We start from the raw sequence: 15,009 nt of genomic DNA, 5'->3' as shown, positions 1-15,009 counted from the left end.
ATGTTATTATTCTGTTATACACACAGCGTCACCTAGTGGTAACAAAATTCTTTTTTTTTTTTTTACATTTTAACATACAGCCCCTTTAATGAAGCCGACTGAAAATTTGTCAGAACGGCATGACGATGTTGATCCTACTCGATGCTGAATTTTGTGACTTTTCAGGAAAGGGTGTGGCCATTACGGTGCCGCAAAATCTGATTATTCACTGTGGCAACAAAAGTTCCCGCAACATGACTCAGCTAATCCTATCTTCTAGAAACTTTTCAAATTTGAGGATAGTCCAACCCTGAAGACATCTACCAACTTATTTTTCATCATAGTGGTAGCACCACCAACTGGTTAAAGCAAATACAGGTATTTTCGTTGATATTTTCCTCCGAGTAGGTTAACAAGGTCACTTATTTTGAGGTTCTAAATGTGAATGAAAACTCATGAAACTTTGCATCCACATCAAGACTGGCAAAATCATCAATATTTTATTAGTTTGTCGTGCAATTTTTTAAAAATGGCTAGCTATTGCCCCTTAGAAATTAAAAAAAAAAAAAAAAAACGGCCCCGGAACTGTATTCCTTAAGTATGTACAAAGCCAAGACATAATGAGAAGTATCTGGGAGCCACAAGCTAAATTGAACAGGAAGTCGGCCATTTTGAATCTACTACCAAGTGGGCAGGTCACAACAAGTGACTAAAAAATCTAAAACTTCACTTGTACATAAAGAGTTCCGACCTGAAGACATCTAAAGGTTATTATTCTGTTATACAAACAGCGCCACCTAGTGGTAACAAAACATTTATTTTTTACATTTCAACGTACTGCACGGAGCCTGTTTAACGAATCTGACTGAAAATTTATCAGAACAGCCTCAAGACGTTGATCTCAGTCTATACCAAATTTTGTGAATTTTCGGCGAAGGGCGTGGCCATTACGGTGACACAAAGTCTGATATTTCTCTTTGACAACAAAAGCTCCTTTAACATTACTCAGATGAACCTATCATCTCGAAATTTTTCACATTTGAGGATAGTCCAACCCTGAAGATATCTAAAAATGTATTTTTTATCGTAGTGGTAGCGCCACCTACTGGTGAAAGAAAATACACGTTATTTTGTTGATGTTTTTCTCAGAGCAGGTTTACAAGGCTGTGGGCTTGGCTTCGCACAGTTCGCCAATAAAACAACGCTTATTTTGAGGTTCTAAATATGCACGAAAACTCATGTAACTTTGTACACACATCAGGCCTGGCAAAATCATCAATATCTTATTAGTTTTTCTGGCAAATTTTTTTAAAATGGCTCACTATTGCCCCCAACAAAAAAAAAAAGAAAAAAAAAAAACAGGCCCGATCTGTGTTTCACAAAACCTTTTTGAAATTGATGAAGTACCGTATTTTCGCGACCACTTCAAAGTCAATAAAATTCCCCAAAACCGATGGGCTGCCCTGTAATGCAGCATGTGCTTGTGTATAGACTGAGACCCATAGATCCGTACATAAATAAATAAAAATAAATTATCTGAATACATCTTTTGGTGATGGTTTGAGTGAGAGTCAGAACAGACCAGAATGTACTTGCGGGAGAAAGCTGGACAAAACGACAGCTGTCCACGGCGTCGTAATCTGTTTTATCATTCATGTTATTGAAAGCAAGAAACAACACAGGTTCTCAACTCTGCAAAAACAAACAAAAGAAAAACACACTGCCCACACCACTCGCATCTCTCTAACCAGCCATCCGATTGGCTGAGGTTGATAGGCTCCCAGAATGCATTGCAATACTCTTTTTGTGTTATTTTTATTTATTTTGGGGATATGAGAGATGCATGTTTTGTGTGAAATATGTTTTTTCGTTTCATTGTTTGCTTGTATGCTGTTAAGTGATAGTTTTGGTTTTGAGTTGAAAACGTGACTCAAAAGGAATGTGGTGACAAGTTACATCCCTCCCCTGACATTGTTACCTGCTGCATTGTCATGTGAGCTCCTATAGCAGCTGTTGTACTGCTGTTGACAAAGCTGCCTTTCTCTGAATGAGAGCTAGCATTGTATGTGCTAAATACAAAAATACAACTGACATTGCGCCCTTTGATACGGCACGTCTTGTGGCCGCAAAAATACGGTATGTACAAAGGCAAGACCTAATAAAAAGTCTCTTGGAGCCATGAGCTAAATTGCACTGAAAGTCAGCCATTTTGAATTGAGTTCAAACATTGGCGAGGCTTTGAAAACAAAAGCTGCTTTAACTTTAACTACACAATAATTTCTCATAAAGATTTCTCACATTTGATAATAGATCTGGCATGAAGACATCAACCAACTTATTTTTTAGCAAATACAGGTGTATCAAAAAAGTTACAGCTCCAGCTGTTGTGAAATGCGCTATATAAATAAAATTGCATTGTATTGTATTGTATTATTTCATTGATGCATGTTTTGTGTGAATTTTATTTCTTTGTGTGAGTGTGGTGAGTAGTGACATTGTGTGATCACATATTGTTAATGGCAATGTGTCTGACCTGGTGCTAGTTGAGTTGTCACAAAGGCTGTCCGGGCACCTGCGGACATGTGGCTCAGATATGCCGTTTTAAAGCTGCCTTGATCAATACATATGCTAGCTTGGGGGCATGTCTTGAAATATCTGCGCTCAAGTATACGGTGTGCTCTTTGTATGACCTTAATAAAGAAAAATCATATACAGCTGAGACTGCGTACTTTACTGTGGTGCGTCTTATGTTCGTGAAAATATAATATTTGCATTTCATTTAGATATGTACTGCATAGCAACCAACGATTACTTTAATAAATGAATCTGGCGATTATTTTGTTGATTAATTGATGAATCAGATACAAAAAGTTATAATTTCCAGCAATTTCTTCAAAGACAGGACTTTTTATTTACAGTGTACAAATTGTCCAAATATAAAGACTGAAACATGTCAGAAAATGGGCAAAAATTATCATAACTTCAAACTAACTACAACTAATCACATTAATGCTGGAATATACAAATGGGATAATATTTACTGTTGAAAATCTGAAATTCCGAGCATTTGGACAAATGTAATTAAATAAAGTATCCAAATGATATATTAATTATCAAAAATAATCTGATTAGTTTGATGATTGATTAGTTATCGATTGATCTGCACCTCTAAATGAATAGTGTGACACTTAGTGAACTGGGTAGGACGCACAATTATGTTCTAAATAACAGTTATGTGTTTAAAATGAAAAACGGTCCTTATATTTCCATTCATGTAGATGCTTTAAAAATGCTACACATCCTATTGCAAGACAAAACAAGAATATTTTATGAAATGTGTTATTCCATTGTCAACAAATTAAAAATTGTAACAAATTGGCTTTCTTTCATGTGACTGACCAAGCAATTCCAGTCAAACCTCATTTTAAAGGACGAAAAGGGGGGTTTAAACTGATTGCTCATTAAATTAAAGCACTTTTTTCATGACCTTAAAAAAAAAGACGTATTATTGTACCATGTTTTTTTGGATCAAGATGGCGTACAGTGCACTCGTGTTTTCAGCGACCCTCCTGATCTGTCGGCTCTACTTCCTATTTCTGGTGATTTGTGCGTTGCTCACGGAATAGCGGCTGGTGTGTGATTGTCAGTTTCTGCTGGACGTACGGTGCAAAGTTGCCGATTCAGCTGCGTTCGAGCACAGTTGGGGAAAGACTTTGCCTGGTGACCACGGCGGAAGCGGCACCGCAGAAGACGCGGTGTCAGGCTGACGAAGCTAAAAGGGACCTAAAACACGCTTCGTCCCCTGATCGATCCTGAACACATGGATGTACTCCGTGGAGGCGCGTTCGAGAACACTGCTTGCGACCAGTCATTGGCTGTCCAGGGGAGCTTCGGCTGTGCTGCCGTCCGTGTGTCCTCAGAGGCGGCGTCGATCAACAACGTCTGAGAGAGCTTCCCATAGCTCGCCAATCGGAGGAGCTATGCACACCTGCAATTCCCTCAAGGATAGTGTTCTTAAACGGCCGGTCGTTGACGAACAAAACGTTTATCCTGAGGGAGCTATTTCTTCACAATGACATGGATTTCCTCTGTTTGACAGAGACCTGGACCGGCACCAGTGAGTGCAGTCCGATGCTGGAACTATTATCGCCTGCATGTTCTTACTTGGACGGTGCGAGAACATCAGGTCGTGGTGGTGGGAGAATGTAAACAGTGTATATTGGCCACATCAATCACCAGCGTCGAGCACGCTCTTTGAAGTTGGCAGGGCTGCTCCTGTGCTCTACGCGGTCATCTACACACCTCCCAAATACAACAACAAATACAACGAGTTTCTGAATGAGTTTTCAAATGATCACATCCTGCTGATGGGGGATTTTTATATATGTGTGCTGTCCTGAAAATGGACTGGCAAAGCACTTTGAGACTCGTAGACGCTTTCAATTTGGTGCAATACGTGTCTGGCCCCACTCATAAAGAGGGACATATGTGGCCTTGTCTTTACTTTTGGTTTATCGATCTCAAATTTGAAAGTGTTGGACAATGTTATTTCTGATCACATGACAGTGCTCTTTGATGTGTTTCCCTCTGCTGCTGTAAAACCTACTAGTAGGGAATGCAACCGCCGAGTTTTTAAGCCCCTCACTGCTAGTCGGTTCTCTGAAACCTTGGTCAGCTCTGTGTTCCCTCATCAAGCACAAAGGAACTCAGCTGTTGGTTCCACTCTTTATTCTTCTGCGGCCAAAAGTAACACCGGGGCATTGGTTTAATGAAAGAACTCGTGCAGCTAAACAAAAATGCTGCAAAGCTGAACGCAGGTGGAAAAAAGACAGGCTGCAGGTCTTGTATCAAATCCTAAAAGACTGCTGGCACAGTTACCAAAGCAAGGTGAAAGAGTCCAAGAGGGATAATTAAAATTTTACTGCTGTATAATACTTGTCCAGTCTTATTCAGGCAATCAGGCATCCACAAACTCGATTTAAAACTATCAAATTCAGCACTTAAACCCCCTCAGCCGGCTTGCAAAGACTTGTCCCCTGAAATGTGCAATACTTTTTTGCATTTTATTATGGACAAGGATACTACAGACAAGGCTCTCGTTTCTCGCTTCTCGTTTTGACCCCTTTGTCCATGTTCCTTGTTCCGCAGTGTTGGATTAAAAATCGATCGCTTTTTCATCTTTGGAGGATGTGGTTTGCCATATTAAGCCTTCTAGCTCACCATATGATGCTGTCCCTCCTCAGTTCTTTAAGGAAGTTCTCCAAAGTATTGGCGAATCGGTTTTGGCCATTATATCAGCAGTCTTTCTTGTGGCGTAGTCCCCATAACCTTAAAACATGCTGTGATGCAACCCCTGCTTAAGAAACCTGGCCTTGATCAAGATGTGTTGTCAAATTTTAGACCCATTTCCAAATTGCCTCCTATTTCTAAAATTGGTGCACATGTAATTACGATCTTTCTTGGATGAACACAATGTCATGGAGGTTTTCCAGTCAGGTTTCAAGAAAATGCATAGCACAGAGTAAGCCCTGTTACAAGTTTTGAATGATATCCTCATGGCAAACGACACATGGGGACAACGTGCGTTTTGTCTCATTAGATCTAACAGCAGTGTTTGACACGGCGGACCACAGTATTCTTCTAGCCCGTTTACAGCACATTAATGGTAGCGCTCTAGAATGGTTCAGATTCTATTTGACTGGCAGGACCTTCTGTGTTCACCTAAGTTGTAGAGTCCCATTATTCCCCTTTTTCGTGTGGTATTCCACTAGGATCTGTTTTGGGGCCTTAGCTGTTTTATACTTGCTGCCCCTAGGTTCCATCCAACATGGAAAAAACATGGAATTTCCTACCATTGCTATGTAGATGAGTCAAATCTATGTCCCGCTGAGTAAAAAAGACGGTTTATCCTTGAGACCACTTTTGTCCTGCCTAAAATAAGTCAAAATCGGGTCCCTTTCCTGAATTCCAATGAAAAGAACACAGAAGTTATGGTATTCTGTCCTAGTGGCCCTTCTTCTCTCAAACCTGTTGATCTAGGTCCCCTGGCATGTTATCTCAAGCCAACAGTCTCATACCTGGGTTTTAAACTATACAGTGATTTTATATATATTATAAATTATATCGGCAAATCAGTGCTGGTGTCCTATCCAGCTTCTTTCATCTTAGACAGCTGGCTAAAGTGAAGCTCTTTCTTTCCCAGCAACACTTAGAAACAGTAACCCATGCCTTTGTTAAATCTTGGCTAGATTACTGAAATGCACTTTACTTCGGAGTCGGCCAATCCTCCTTCAAGAGAATCCAACTGGTCAAAAATGCTTCTGCTCTATTTTTAACTGGAGCTCGGAAGACGGATCATGTAACCCCAGTCATGGCCACGGTTACAGCTGCAGCTGATGTGAAAGCGCTATATGAATGTATTTTTGGTGAAGAGCGTGAATGGCCATGAATTTAATGTTAAATTTTTTTTTTTTCTGAGGTCAAACCAACAAATACTAAAAACAACAATGTCATATAGATCTCAGAAACAAGGGTTAACCAAACGGGTAATTTTAGAATACCAAACAAGCTTGCCACTGATAATTAATCACATGCATAACATGAGCAGCACAAGGCTATATTTGCCATGTTCTGTATTGGAAGTATTTCGTATGGGATTGTGTGTGCTTATTTTAAAACCTGTTAAAATTGTTATTGTATTCCGAAAAAAAATTGACATTGACAAAACTTTGTCAAATGACTGCAGGTTTAATCTATCTCAAGGAATTAAGTGCACAACAAGTTATCAAGAGACACTGCTCTGTTGAAAACAAACAAGTTAACACAGTATAATATGGGACAATCAGCTGAGCGCATGCGTCACATCTAGTCAGCTGGGACTATATCTTATGCTGAAGTTTGTTACTAATTCATGTACTGCAGCAGTCCTGCATTAGATCATCCGAAATGCGTCTGAGAATGCTTGTTCGACATCACTATGCAAGTGACATTTGTGAATTCGAATCATGCCAAAGCAGAACCATTACAAATGTTACTTACTCAGATGACTTTTCATCCGTGGGCATTTGTACCTCTTAAACTGGGCAACGGCATTGCTGAGAAGAGTTATTATCAGCTCCTACACAGACATAGTGTTTTTAAACAGCATTAAGAGCAGTCATACTTTATATCATTTAGGTGACAGTCGTGCTCGAGTACTTACTGAATGAGGGACATCCCTTTCGTTAAGTTGTAATGCCAGAATTCCCTTCTTTTCTTTGTCTAGGTCAGGAGGATCAATACCTAAGAATGCAAGTAAAATTATAAAAGTATTCCTTGAATTGATGTTACAGATATTCTGAGGCAAGTTGCCACTCAAATGAGGTACACCAATGTGGAGCAGATGATATACATTCCCCTCCAAAAGTTATGTAACGGCAAGGCCAATTCCTTTGTTTTGTTTTTGTTTGCTCACTGCTTTGCAGTGTGGTTATTGTGGCGTCAACTCTATCGCAATTGTTCCCTTGTGACCATAACATCATCAATTGAAGTTTTGAACATTCCTAGTCTTGCTATTTTTCTTTCTTTTATGTCGGAGCAGTCAAGACATGTGAAACGAGAATGTGAAATGGGAAGTATGTTTTACAAAAACCAATACCATGAAAATTTGGTGAGCATTCGGAAATCCACTCTGATGCCCGTGCATTTCTCTGAGGGTGTGTGCGTATGTGTGTGTTCGTAGCGGCAGCGCATGCTACGCTGCCCCCTAGTTAATTTTCCCAGGGAACCAGTGTTCTAAATCGATCAGCATCTCTCACTTAAACTGTTTACATCTGGATTGTTTGAAACACGGCAGCACGGTGTCACCAGTTTGCGCGCCAAGATCGCACAACGGGACTCAATTTTTTGATTCACTCTTGGACTGGACCAACTGTTGGCCCGGCCGACTATCCGTCGCAAGAATCTGATTTTTTAAGGCTGTTGGCATGGGCCACTTTTGAAAATATGACGGTCGATCATTGATCTATTTAAAAATGTTAAATTCAGTTAATTTTATAAGAGAATCTTCTGACCCTGGGAACACTCTACACCCTCTGTTGTTGTTGGAAATGAAAACAAGGCTAATTTAAATTTCATCAAATTTGTTTTGAAATTTTTAAAAATTTACTGAAGAAAAAAATTAATTTTCATTTAACTTTTCAGAACACTTGTGATATGAATTTTGAGTTCGGCTCCATGTGTCAGTAATCAACCTCCTTGACCACAAAAAATCTGTATCAGCCCTGAAAGAAAACATATCGGTCTATCTCTACTGCACTGTGAATAACAAAACGAAACATTTGAACAACACTGAGTTTCTGAACTGTCAAAGTGAAGCACTGCACTCCAAGCATGCCGCTTCGCTTGAGCCAAAAAAGTTTTGTAGAATCCAGAATTAATTCTGCTGCAACCGTCATGAGTTCCATCATCAATAAAAACAAGCGAGCCTATTGCAGAAGCAGTCAAGAAAGCTGAATCCAAGACATGACATCAAACAGGCATCACTGATTGGCTTGTTTGAGCTTGTTACTTTCTTTCTAAATACCTGTCAGGTTCGCCAATTTGACATATAGGGTTCATAGCTGAAAGAAGAGAGGCACTCAGCTCAAGTGGATACAGAGAGGTTAATAAAGTTTATTTGGCAACTTCATCTCCCTTCTGTTCCTCGATGTTTTTCACACATTCCCTTTTATAACATCGAGGAATCAGATTACACTTCGAGAAATCAGATTACACTCAAGGGTGGTACAGTTCGTCTTCTCAAAAGCTGGTTTAGTCCAGTTTATCATTGGCGTGCCGCCATGGGTCGCAGCTGACTTTGACGTCAACATCTTCTATCAGGACCCATCACGATGTTGTTTACTTCAGACTTCGATGCCAACTTCTACTATCAGGCTCCTCACGATGTTGTTTACTTCATCCTCACTTCTGAAGAAGTGCCACCGCCCTGCCAATTGCAGACACTTCCCTGCAGTAAAGGTGTCCTCCTGTATCTCCACTCAAACTGTAAACACTCAAGCATAGTCCACTCCACTAATTTGCAACATGTCATGCGCACCATGCATTGAAATAAAGCTGCGTCATGGCAAATGTATAATAACCTCTAAATATTATTCTAACAATACCGTTTTTTACGGCCAAAAGACGCGCTGTATCAAAGGGCGCAGCACCAATTGAGGGTGCTATTTCTGTATTTAATACTTAAACTGGGTGCGCCGCACTACGTGGCGCATGGTAGCTTGCGCATGCTAGCTCGCGCACGCTACCTCGCGCACGCCAGCACCCATGTGACTAAGGGATCACTGCCAGAAGCAGCACCTCAGACCAATGAGAGATGTTATGGCACTGCATCTAATCGATAACGTCAGGGGAGGGATGTCACTGGTCACCACACACTCCTTTGCGTTACGGTTTCAAATCAAAACCAAAAACTTCTCTGAACAGCATACAAGCAAACAATGAAACAAAGAAATAAAATTAACACAAAAAATGCATCTCTCATGCCATTCATATCCCCAAAAGAAATAAAAATAACACAAAAAGATTTCAGCAATGTCTTCTGGGGAGCCAGTCAGCCTCAGACAATCACATGGCTGTTTAGAGAGATGTGAGTGGTGTCCACTGAGCAGTTTTTTCTTTTTTTTTTTCTTTTTTTTTTTGCAGTCTGTTGTCTAAACCTGTGATGTTTCTTACTACCACATTGTGGATGTCACATATGCTATAAATGAAAATGCTTTGCAACTGTGTTGACACACACCCCCGGCAGCAGTACGGGTTACGGCAGTAGGATTCATGCGCCAAGCTCCTGTCAATACCACCTGTGACACAAAGAGACTGAACGAATAACCGCGACTCGGATCATTCTACATGGTGTCAGGAGTGGGATAACTTGCAGAAAAGAAGAATTCGTCATGGCCAAGTTTAATCCATCGGCAAGTTTTTCGTTCGATAACCCAACGGAATGGCCGGACTGGAGGCAACGTTTCGAGCGGTTCAGACTCACCACAAAGTTGTACAAGGATGACGGGAGAGTCCAGGTGAGCTGCCTAATATATTAATATAAGCCATGGGCAATGAGGCAGAAAATGTATATCAATCATTCACGTTCGCCGAAGAGGGCCAGAGAGATGACTTCAGCATCATGGTGAAAAAGTTCAATGACTATTTTTTCCCACGGAGGAACGTTATGCATGAGAGGGCATGTTTCTACCAACGTATCCAGCGGCCAAGTGAGAAGGCAGAGTGCTTAATTCGAGCCCTTTACGACCTATTGGATCCCTGCGAATTTGTCGTGAATAGGGAGGAAAATATCCGCGACCGGATCGTCATTGGGATAATGGATAAAGAGCTCTCGCGTAGGCTGCAAATGATGCTGACACTTGCATTGACAATACAGACCGTCAGGATGTCGGAGGAGGTCGCTGTGCATGTAAGCCTGCAAGGAGATTCAACGGGGCAAGTGCACAAAGTACAACGCAGACCAGGAAGAAGTTATTGGAAGCAAAAAGGCAAGTCACAAGGAAATAAATGGAGAGGAACTGACACAAAAGAAAAGAAATGGGGAGGAAATTATGATAATTGTGGAAGGTGTGGAAAAGCACAACATAGCAAAGGTGATAAAGGTGCAATGAGATCTACTTGTAAGTACTGCAAGAAAATTGGCCATTGGGCAAAGATGTGCCGCAGAAAGTCTGTTAATGAAATTTCTGAGACTGAACAGACAGAACAGGCATTCTTTTACCTAGGTTCTTTGCACAGTGCAGAGGAAAAAGAACAGGGGACAGTGAAGCTTGGGATGGAGTTGAAAATAGACACCGGAGCAGATGTCAGGGTACCGAGTTAGGATTCATTCAGGAAACTCACCCCACCACGAGCCCTGATACCAGCCGAAATTTCCCTCGACAGTCCAGGAGGTGGGTTATCATGTTTGGGTCGCATGAAGGCCACGGTTTGCTACAAGGGAAAGAAATATCCATTGGAAGCATAGTAGTACATGGCCCAACTGTCAGTGACCTACTAAGCAGATCGCTGTCAGTAAAAATGAACCTAGTACGACGAGTGGATGAAGTGACACATGCCTTCCAACAAGCTTTTGGTGAGCATGGTACTCTAAAAACTGAGCCTGTCAAAATCCATCTGAAGGAGGATGCTACACCACATATTGTGCCCGCCGGCTGCCCTTCCCAATCCTTGACAAAGTGAAAGACGAATTAGACAGGATGGAGAAAGCTGGCATTATTGAACAGGTGACACAACCAACCGAATGGTGAGCGGTTATGGTGCCTGTTCTAAACAAAAATACAGGCAAGGCCACGATATGTTTGGACCTGAACCAATTAAACGAGTCAGTCAAAAGGGAGCGATACATCCTGCCCATCACCGATGAAATAACAGCCAAGTTGAGTGGAGCAGCTGTGTTCTCCTCCCTGGATGCTGCAAGTGGATTTTGGCAGATCCCACTACATCTAGACAGCTGCAAGTTGACAACTTTTATGACACCTTTCGGCAGATACTGTTTTAAAACCTTACCTTTTGGCATTTCAAGTGCGTCGGAGATCTTCCATTGGAAAATGCTAGAGGCGCTACAAGGACTGGATGGTGTGGAAGTTTTCATGGATGACATTCTCGTCTATGGAAGCACTCCATGGAGCAACATGATGAGAGGCTGGAGAGGGTGCTCCAGCGTGTCGAGTCAGCAGGCCTCAAACTCAATAAGGTCAAATGTTCCTTCAGACATAGCCAGCTACGTTTTCTGGGACATCTCAGTGACCAGTCCGGAGTCAGGCCGGATCCAGAAAAGGTAGAAGCCATCTGCCAGCTAGGACCACCAGGAAATATTCAGGAGCTAAAGAGAGTCATGGGCATGTTGAACTATCTTGGAAGGTATGTTCCCAACCTATCCACTATAGGTCAACCACTTTTTGAGCTTTTGAAGAGCAAGAACACTTGGATGTGGGGTCACTCACAGCAGTCAGCCTATCAGAACATCAAAGAGATGCGTACAACTGCACCAGTTCTCGCCTTCTATGATGTCACTCGACCCACTGCTGTGTCATCGGACGCGAGCAGCTATGGCCTGGGAGGGGTTCTCCTCCAGCTCCACGGAGAAGCATGGAAGCCAGTAGCATACTGTTCCAGATGTCTCACAGAAGCTGAAACACACTATGCGCAGATCGAGAAGGAATGCCTGGCCAGCGTGTGGGCATGTGAAAAATTCGATAAATACCTCTGCGGCATGGATCAGTTTAGGCTGGAGACAGACCACAAACCATTGGTGCCACTTGTCAACAGCCGAAGCCTAGACAACGTTCCTGTAAGATGCCAGCGCCTATAGATGAGACTCTTGAGGTACAACGCAAAAGGAGAGTATGTGCCTGGGCAGACACTCTCTCGCATGATCCTGAAGCGCACGTAATGGACAGTGCGGACAAGCATGAAGATGTGGCCTGCTATGTAGCTACAGTGTTGCGGAGTGTCCCAGCATCTCGAGCAAAGATTGAGAGCATCAGAAGGGCAACAGCAACTGATAGTAAACGGCAGGAGGAAGATGAGAACAACACTGACTACTTGGGAGACAAACCTACAACCTAAATGGCCCAACAGACAGGCTGTCAAACAAAGGGACGCTAAGGAGACGGCTAAGCAAGCTTTTTACTACAATCATAGACAGGGAGCCAGACACCATCCAGGCGACACGGTCTACATGAAATTGGACAACGAGAAGGCTTGGAAGTCGCCGGCAGTCATCCTGAAGGAAGCTGTAACACCAAGATCTTAGCTTGTCGATGTGAGTGGTGGACCAGTATTGCGTCAAAATAGACTCCATCTCCAAGCGTGACCATTTCCTTGATCGACAACGACTGTCCAAACCGCCGCCTCTGAGGGTGAAGGATATAATTTCCAATCCACAAATGTCACCACCCCAGAGACAGCACCCCCTGAACTAAGTGAAATTGCCAACTTGACACACAGTCACACGCCACAACCGGGAATCACGAGATCAGGACGTGTCAGCAAGCCTGTCAGTAGGCACAGGTGTCCAGTTTAAACCTAGAGATGGCAAGAAACACCAGACAATGGCCTTTGGGGGAAAAAAAAACAAAAAAAAAAACGAAAAACAAGGGAAACAAAATGGAAGCTTGTTGTGATACAAATGTTCAGGTTTGACTGTTGGAACAATTTGTCTAGTTAGGAAGATGATCGGATATCTGAAAATGCTGAAATATATAGTTGAATGATATTTGTGGGTTAGTATATTCTGTGTAAATTGTATTAAAAAGGAAAAAAAAGATCACGGATTTAAGTTTGAAAGATTGCTGTTCAGCGTAGCAAATGGATATTTTGTGACAACCGCTGTTCCAGATTATTCCAGGATGAATTGTTAATGAGATTAACCGGGAAAAGGGGAGATGTCACATATGTTACAAATGAAAATGCTTTGCAGCTGTGTGGACACACACCCTGGGCAACAGTACGCGTTTGGGCAGTAGGATTCATGCGCCAAGCTCCTGTAAATACCACCTGTGACATTCAATAAAGAGACTGAACGAATAACCTCGATTCGGATCATTCTACAGTGGACAGCGGCCCTTTTGTCCAGCTTTCTCCTGCACCATCACCATAAAACGTATTCACATAATGTATTTGTCACAGTCAATTCAAGACATAGATGGCTCAGTCTTTGGCCAGCAGGGTGTGCTAACATGCACTCTGAAATGCCCCAAGGGGATCAGACCCAATGGTCAAGGGAGTTACTCAGTCTATACAATGGGCGCGTTGCATTACAAGGCGCATCGTTTGTTTTGGGGAAAATTTTGGACTTTAAAGTGCGCCTTATGGTCACGAAAATACGGTACTCACTACCGTCACTATGTTAGCACTATGTTAGAGGTTAATCTTGGTCTCATCAATCCATAAAACTTTGATCCAAAACGTGTGTGGCTCATCTTTGTAGATCTTTGAAAACTCCAATGGCCTTCCAATTGTTTTGCTGATTAGTGGTTTGCATCTTGTGTTATGGCCTCTATATGTCTTCTCACAAAGTCTTCTTCAAACAGTGCATTAAAATACCTTCACCGATGCCCTGTGGAACAATAATTCAATATCGATATGTATCGCGATGGTTGGGTGAGTGATATCAATAGAAAATGGTATCGATAAATTATCGATCCACCCCCCCAAAAAAAAAAAAAAACAATGGAGCAAATTCGACCTATCACTGCCCTACTCGTCACAAACTCCCTCCCATTGAGGAAATACAACCTGAGGCTTACCCATGCGCCGCTGAGCTAGTGTGACTCAAAACAAACGGGAGGCTAAGGTGGACTTACTGGCCGACATGAGGAAACGCTTGCTTAATAGTTAAGTCAATAACAAGCAATTTGCGTATTTAACAACATGCATGTTTTAGGGTAGCTAATGGGTCCTTGTATTTACGTTAATTTATCTCGGGCATATTGTTGGACAGCTAAGCGGTCTTAAGAGAGACGTATCGAGTCCGTTAGCCGTTAGCTGTGGATGCGCGATTGCTACACTTTTTGTTGTCGCGTATGAGCCAGGATGAAAGAGAGTTATTGAGCTCTGTTCAGTTGATTGGAGGGCTATTAAAGCTACATTGTTCTCTATCCCTGTGTACGGTCTGGCTCTTTGATTCGAGTGAGTGTTTGGATGAGGCGCGACGGTGAACCCCCAAAAATTCACATACAGTCCCAGCTCTCTGCAACAATAAAATAAAAAAATAAAAAAATATATAAATATATATGAATATATATATATAATATACACATATATATATATATATATATATATGTATATATATATATATATATATATATATATAATTCGATATATATCGATATCGACCGATATGACATACATGCCAACCGATATAGTTTTCAGCCATATCGCCCAGCCCTACCCTTGCCTTTAATCGGTCAAGTCCGTTCCTCAGGACATCAGTTCTTTCTTTCTGTTTCAGGATAAACCAAATTGATGTACCCAATGTTTTTGCAA

General features: G+C 41.8%; 1 protein-coding gene across 9 annotated transcripts in view; it reads right to left on the bottom strand.

Moving 5' to 3' along the window:
• trappc11 (trafficking protein particle complex subunit 11) overlaps window positions 1-15,009 on the bottom strand; it is a 236,754-nt gene that overhangs the window by 163,722 nt on the left and 58,023 nt on the right. For all 9 annotated transcript variants that reach the window (XR_015839605.1, XM_088279770.1, XM_088279763.1 and 6 more), the window contains 2 exons: window positions 7,181-7,260; window positions 7,018-7,096 (listed from right to left, as the gene is read on the bottom strand). Coding sequence is in view for 8 of the 9 variants with exons in the window: in XM_088279770.1 (XP_088135896.1) it covers window positions 7,018-7,096; window positions 7,181-7,260 (159 nt within the window). In the remaining variant the exon portion in view is untranslated. The remainder of the gene's footprint in view (window positions 1-7,017; window positions 7,097-7,180; window positions 7,261-15,009) is intronic.

Source organism: Idiotropiscis lumnitzeri, chromosome 17 (genome assembly GCF_059441095.1).
Source record: "Idiotropiscis lumnitzeri isolate Australia: NSW breed Sydney's pygmy pipehorse chromosome 17, RoL_Ilum_1.0, whole genome shotgun sequence".
In the NCBI taxonomy this organism is placed as follows: Eukaryota; Metazoa; Chordata; class Actinopteri; order Syngnathiformes; family Syngnathidae; genus Idiotropiscis; species Idiotropiscis lumnitzeri.
Note: the sequence above shows the minus strand (reverse complement) of the source record. Positions and strands in the feature narration are given on the sequence as shown.